At 39.4% G+C, this 7,585-nt stretch overlaps 1 protein-coding gene across 1 annotated transcript in view; it reads left to right on the plus strand.

Annotated features, from left to right (window-relative positions):
- Nucleotides 1–6,683, plus strand: part of LOC111863488 (HEAT repeat-containing protein 1) — a 10,198-nt gene extending 3,515 nt beyond the window's left edge. Inside the window, exon 3 of the mRNA XM_023849835.2 lies at nucleotides 5,205–6,683. Within this exon, the coding sequence (XP_023705603.1) occupies nucleotides 5,205–5,613 (409 nt within the window). The 3' untranslated portion in view covers nucleotides 5,614–6,683. The remainder of the gene's footprint in view (nucleotides 1–5,204) is intronic.
- The last annotated feature ends 902 nt before the right edge of the window (nucleotides 6,684–7,585 follow it).

Genomic DNA, 7,585 nt, shown 5'->3' on the forward strand with positions numbered 1-7,585 from the left:
GTTGGCACTAACCTCACCAACAAGTGGCGGTTTGCTTGCAGACTAAAACCATGGAGTTTCTTGTTTGTTATGATCGTCTGCTGAGTCTTTGTTTTTGACATTATTTGACATTTTCTCCTAGTAGTTGATGGCTAAGGGTAACAGATGCAGGAGTTTTGTGCTTTTCCTTTTATTTTTAAATTATATATGTGTTGTTTTTGCAGCACTTACAGCTGTTGGGGGTGAGGTCAGAAGTAAAATGATTGGAAAAAATTAAATCAATAGAAAGGCTTACAAATTTTTTTCTCCTCCCCTCCTGTGTTTACAGTTAGCTGTCATTGGTTATGTACACAGTTCTGTCTCGGACCCTGCAGTTCAAAGCCTTTTGAAACCATCACAACAGCCGCAACTGGCAGCTGCATTACCTCAATTAAGACACCGTTATACATTTCTATGGGCCTTCTGGATATTCTGGCCTCTGTTAACTCACAGGTTTGCTGCTTACACAATAACAGGTAGAGTTAAAGATTCCTCATGATGACAAATACAAACCTCTCTGTCTAATGTGACCTATAAGTTTTTACTACACGAAAACTTATCTCCCTTACATGTTTCGGTCCTTACGGACCATCTTAAGAGGGAAACATCATTACAAACTGGAAACTACCATCACAAAAGTTCATGATTTATTTAAACCGTCTTGCAGTGCATACACTCATTTATCTCCTTCTCTCCCCCGCACTACATGTTTCGGCATAATAATGCCATCTTCAGGTGCTTACTTATCCACGCCAAACCAGTTCATTGCATGCCTTGTTCTCATATTAAAATAACTAAATTATGTATCTATCATATACATTGTCAAACGTTAAAAATATTAAAATTGTTCAGGATACCACATCGCTACGTCACACCTCACTACGCCAGTCACGCCCATTCTCCTCTGTTGGAGCACTCCTTCACTATCTTGTGTGTGTNGTGCTCCAACAGAGGAGAATGGGCGTGACTGGCGTAGTGAGGTGCGACGTAGCGATGTGGTATCCTGAACAATTTTAATATTTTTAACGTTTGACAATGTATATGATAGATACATAATTTAGTTATTTTAATATGAGAACAAGGCATGCAATGAACTGGTTTGGCGTGGATAAGTAAGCACCTGAAGATGGCATTATTACGCCGAAACATGTAGTGCGGGGGAGAGAAGGAGATAAATGAGTGTATGCACTGCAAGACGGTTTAAATAAATCATGGACTTAAATCAGTGCAACAGGACGCTAAAATATAACATCACAAAAGTTGTTTTGATTTAAATTACATACACTTATATGCTACAATGCACAGTACGCATAAGGTAGAACATTTCACAATCACAGCAGCTTCCTGGCATTGTAAAGTTTTTAAAAGTTTCTAGATATTATTTAAAAACCTGTATTGTCAGTAATTAAAATTTATAAACTATTTAGGTTCATGTCCGTCCTCCTGTTGTCCTTCTTGTATGGGGCAAATTTTGTGCCGCCTGTCTATCTTGATGAGGAGGTTCTTGATATCATCCAGGGTTTGCTCGTGGCTTGCTGTGTTGTTGCCTCCTTTTGGACATATGGACACATTGCTTGTTATGCAATTGTTAACATTTTGATGTTCCTATGCAGATAACATTGTCTTCTCAAGTTAAGAAGGATGAGATGACAGCACCCAGAAGCGTGCTGTAAGAATTTAACTACCAGTTTGTATATTCAGTTGGTAAAGATATCCCTGTAACAGGCCATGGAGGTCATAGGGTTGTGAGAGGTTGAGGATCCCACATTTAGACAGTTGGCTCACAGATGGCACTAATGTTGTCAGCCTTACGTGCCAGCTGCTCTTTGCTCCCGGGAAGATTCCTGGTACTTATTTCTGTTAGAGACTGAGTTGACCCCAGGGCCATAGTGTGGCTGGAAAGATTAGGTAAATTGAAAAAAGTCCACCTCATCAGGACATGAACCTGTGATCTTCCAGCTTGTAGTATAGTGCGTCAACCAACTACGCTACTACGTACCCCATATTCAGTTGTCAGATGCCAATTTTTTTATTAGCTTACTGTTCAGAGTAGAAAAGGGGCTTATAATTCCTTCATTTTGTGTGTATGTGACTGTTGAACTAGGTAGGGCTTGCTTTCAGAGGTCTTATTCAGCCACAATGTTACAAACAAGCTTCGGACCACTTCTGGTTGGTAGCACACATGGTGGGAATGAGGAAAGCTTACAAAATTTTGCTGGAAAACATAAAGGACAGAAACAACATGAGAGACTTAACTGAATATCTCTTGCTAGGAAATTTTTCATCGACTTCTGCCTGTTGGACGACGCATTCTTGAAAGAGGCCAAGAGTCAAGTGGGTGGTTGGATTTCAATTCGTCCACCATTTTCCGTAATATCGTTCAGCGACTGACATCTGACACAGCTATGTGTTTGGAACGTTTAGACTGTTGGAAGTTTGTGCAGACTGCAATCATGGATTGGAAGACAGTATTGCAGGACACACAAGGGAAGACTTTCCCTACTATTCTGATGATGCAGCAGGTAAGAGATCGTATGACTTCTTTGGTTCAATTAATTTTGTCTGTCATATGCTCTTTGTGTAAGTGGAACTTCAGTGAAGTCTAAAACCGCTGTGTATTCACAGCTCTAAGGTGGGTGGGTTTTACTTTTATTGCTCAGAAATAGAATATCATATTACAGAATTGAGATTGATAAATTCTGAACACCTGAATGAGTCTCATTTGTGCTGCGCATGTATTTTTTTATTTCTAATGCCAGAATCAAATGCTAAAAGACTACATAACTGTAATTATAGGTATTGTCTGTAACTAAAATTCATGGGATGAGCTTTAGACACATTTCAGTTTTGTAATCTGGGCAGGAAGTACTTAATGCATTTGTGTACCTCAGAAAAACAAGAGCTGAAAAGATGTTATATATATATATATTGTAACGTGTCGGGAATCCAGAAGAGTAACTTCTACGGAAACGCTATAGTAGACCGTTGCATAGGAAGTAACAATAGCGGCACTGTAATCCCAACAGTGAGCCATTGTCTAGAGAACATCGAATCTCCACGGTTACGACGAATACGCGAAGCGTTCCCACAGAGGCAACGCAAATGTGAACCCAGAGTCTGGCTATCCCTAGTGAGTTTTTTGGTTTTTTCCTCAGACCCTCCAGGAAAATTCGAGGATATTACCTCAGATTAGGTTATAAGTGCTGCTTTCCACATCATTTCCAAATCATTATTCCTTAATCATTCCACTTTTTGATGCTATGTACTGTAGACTCGATTATCTGTGAGAATTGCAGAGGTCATTAGTTATTGAGTATTGCTTCCCATATTGATGTATTTCCTATTATGTACTAGTGGTGCTTTACAACTTTCATTAGACTGTACGTCGTCTCACCTGTTTCAACTTTTTGGTTTATCATTTTATTGCTTTTTGTGCCAGCCTACTTTCTATCAGAAATACAATTTTCTTGTTGCTTTGTGTTTTTTATATTGAATGCAGTATAAATAGTAGGTATTTCCAGATTTTGGATTATGTATTTTTTAATTGTTCTGCTACTTCTCCCCTCCACAACTGCTAATAATGGGGGTATGTGGTAGCGTAGTTGGTTGAGGCACTGTGCTATAAGCCGGAAGGTCATGGGTTCAAGTCCACATGAGGTCATTGGATTTTTTCAATTGACCTAATCCTTCCAGCCACACTATAGCCCAGGGGTCAACTCAGCCTCTAACAGAAATGAGTACCAGGAATTTTTCTGCGGGTAAAGTGCGGCTGGCATGTAAGGCTGACAACCTCGCTGCCATCTTTGAGCTGATTGTACAGAAAATGTGGGACCCTCAACAACTCACAACCTTATGGGCCTCTGAGGCCTGTTACAGGCATAGCTTTACCTTTACAACTGCTAATAATTGAAAGTTCACTGTAATCTGAGCTGCTTAAAGTGTCATTAAATAAACCACAGATCAAAACAAATCCGCTACGGGAGATATGATCTCTTGCATTTGCGATCTTACCTGTCATGGCAGATTTTTCCGTCACACCACCTGTGAAATAGTTCATTTCTGCTCTTACATATTTTGGGCAGCATATACAGGTGTCCCAGGAGGAATGGACCAAACTTCAGGAGGGTGTTCCTTATGTTAAAGTATGCCGATATAACCCAAAACACCTATGTCCAAAGTTGAACGGTTACGGAGATAATGGCCCAAGAAAAGTGTGGTCTTCTGGCGGGTCCACGCACTGTACCTGTCAGCTGAGAGGCCTTATCTGTGTTTGTCCTTGAGTGCGATGATTCACCCCTGCCATGCTTATGTAGTTGGCTTATACCAGAACGCGCAGTCAGCACGTTACGTCAGCGCTTGCCATTCATGTGTCATGTATAATGCTTGGAAACCCTAAGGACAATTATGACATGGCGAGCGAGTATTTTGTACTTCAATTTTACGGTTTCATGTCACTCACAAGTTAGTCTGATGTTACGTACATTATTGACATTACAGAATCCACATATTCCTGCCATTTTTAATATGTATTTTGTAATCAAGTGTGTAACCCCGGTCAAAGTTTGACACTTCTCTGGCCATTATCTCCGTAACCGTTCAACTTTGGACATAGGTGTTTTGGGTTATATCGGCATACTTTAACATAAGGAACACCCTCCCAAAGTTTGGCACATTCCTCCTGGGACACTCTGTATATATCACTACTGGAAGCACTCCAGCAAGTCTCTTCCTGATACCCCCACATAAACACCTGTGGGGTGTGCCAATAACATTAGTTGAATGTTTCATGAGCAAAACTCTTACAGAAACTCAATACAAAGTCAAAACAACATGTTTTTGCTTTATTTCTTGGAGCCTTGTTAGGTGACATGGTAGATTGATGGGTGAAAGATTTCAGGTAGTATACTGTAACATAACCACAAATTAAGCTATCCTCTGCTGTAGTGGCACATGTGTGAGGGAAGATTAGTAGCACTGCTAGTAAAGGCTGGAAGAACTACTGTATGGTGGGTGAAAATACGCGCATTGCAAATATGTTTTTGAATAATATAAAATTGGTAAATTTTCTTTGAAATTTTTGCTGGCTGCCAGAGAATTCCAGATACTTTGATAAGGAATACTGGGAGTTTACCACATGCATTAGTTCGTCTTTCTTCTTGTAAGATTTCTTTTTTTTTGCACCGCAGGCAGAAGTTATTGAGTACAGTTGCAGTTCGAGTGTTAACTCCAGCTGTAAGTCGATGTTACTCTCATCTGCTTGCACAGTGGCAGTATTCAGCCTTGGGTCCCCTGCTGTCTGTTTTGTCAGACAGTTTTTCCACGCTGTCCAGTTCAGAGTTCACACAGCTAATGCCAGAGTTCAGAGCCTTCTTCATATCAGCGCTGCAGTTCCGAGCAGATTGCTCTGCTGAGGACCCTGATACACCTGTTTTACCAGATGACATTGCACAAGCAGAGGGTTATGTAGTGGATGCTCTTGTTGCTCTTGTACTGAAACTCTCCGAGTCAGCATTCCGTCCCCTGTATTACACTTTGTTTCACTGGGCCACCAGTTCTGATGCTCACAAGGATCGTGCTGTAACGTTCTACAGGTAAATATTATTATGTGGCAGTGAGATAAATGTGATTCATGTATTGAGGCTATACAGATCAGTATTTCTAGTGACATGAGTCTTCATGTGTGATAATTATCAAGTGCATTTATTTACATTCATTTTTAGCCTACTTTCTCATCTGTCATTATGTATATCGCAGGTAATTACATATCGGAAGAGAATACAGTTGGAGTTGGAGGTATTCTTGAATCATTATTACAGTGTCTACCCCTGCAGAAAGAAATTTTTTGTCAAATTTCATATCTTATTATAACTATACCTGTCTTTCTCAAATAATTGAGGTTACCTATTTTTATGGTCTTTATATTTAACAGATTTATGTAGAAATTGGAATGAGCCTTATGCTAGTTATACAAGAGAAGATAAAACCTATAATGCCATTATTGTCATCCATCTATGTCCTAGTCTCCCTTAAAGTTTGATCCAGTTGAGAATTGTATAACTTGATATGAACATCATGCCACTGGAGGTCAGCGTAATCTGTGTATATGTTAATATCATGCCGTCTAGAAAAATAACATGGCGGTAGTGTGATGATATATGGTGAGAGAGACCATAGCACCACTTGAAAAAATATGCTTTTTCTTTTAATTGAAGGTTTGTTGTTTTAGGTTATGTAGAATCTGTACATCTCTGAATTATGCATTGAAGTTGGTCACCAAATCATTAAGTAATATTATTAATTTCTGGTTCTTGCATAGTTAGCAATATTGAAATATGTGAACAAAAGTAGGCATTATAAGTTTTTCCCAGACTTTCTTATTAATGTACCAGTCAATACTATGTTCTTATTTGTTACTTTCAGTTTGTTTTCTAGTTTCTGTGCTAGGGTATTTCAGTGATTAGGCTGTGGACTGGATGACTGAGTTCAATTCCCAGCAAAATCAAGAGATTTTTCTCTTCTCCACAATGTCTAGACTGGCTCTAGGGCCAATCATTCATTGTTGTGTTACAACAGATCCCAAAAGAGAATTGTATACAAGGGGCAGTCAAAAAGTTCCCAGAATGGTGGTATAGCACTCTAATGGTAGGATATATGGCAATGTGTACTTAATCACCTTCAAAGTAGGACCCTTGCGTGCGCACACACTTGCTCCATCGATCCTGCCATTGTTGCAAGCAGTGGTGGAAGGCTTCTTTTGGAATCTTCTGGAGTTCAGCCATCACATTTGATTTGATGTCCTCCATGGTTGCTAAACATGTCTCCTTGAGGCCCATTTTCAGAGTAGGGAACACCCAAAATTCACTCAGAGCAAGATCCAGAGAGTACAGTGGTTGAGTGACAACAGGAATGTTTTTCTTGGCGAGGAATTGCTGCACAACAAGCAATGTGTGGCTAGGTGCATTATTGTGATGCAGAAACCACTGTCCCTGCCACTTGTTATATTTGGGGCAGCCGCTTAAATGGGGCAAAGTACTTTCATCCCAATATGTCCCAGTTAACTGGAATCTGCTTTATTATATTTGCTGAATATTTTATGCTGTTGTTAACTTTCATCTCTGCCAGTTTTCTTAGGTGTGTACTGTCTGTGACCACTCAAAGCTGGAATCATAGTTTCAAATTCTGCTTGGACTATGTGTTTATGTTGCCCTGTGTAAGTAGAGGCCTACAGTCAGCTGATACACCATGCAAGAGTTCCTATCAGGTGACTAAATTCATAGTGTCTGAAGTTATTTCTGAAATGCAACAAGCCAAGTGGTCTGATCCATGAAAGCTGAAATAGAACTTTCATTTGTTAATTGTAATTACAGTAGATAAAAGAGAATTGTTTTTTAAGAATAAGATTTTTTCCATTCAGTCAATTAGAAACATCTTTAAATTGTTTCATAATAAGATTAGCCTACTTAACATTTCTTTAAATGTCTGTATATTCCAGTATTATGTCCATGTCTGTTCTTGAAGCCACTTGTTGATTAAAGTTTTTGGTTTTCAGTACCTGTTTTATTCCTCC

The sequence above is a fragment of the Cryptotermes secundus genome, unplaced genomic scaffold (genome assembly GCF_002891405.2).
Source record: "Cryptotermes secundus unplaced genomic scaffold, Csec_1.0 scaffold6622, whole genome shotgun sequence".
NCBI lineage: Eukaryota > Metazoa > Arthropoda > Insecta > Blattodea > Kalotermitidae > Cryptotermes > Cryptotermes secundus.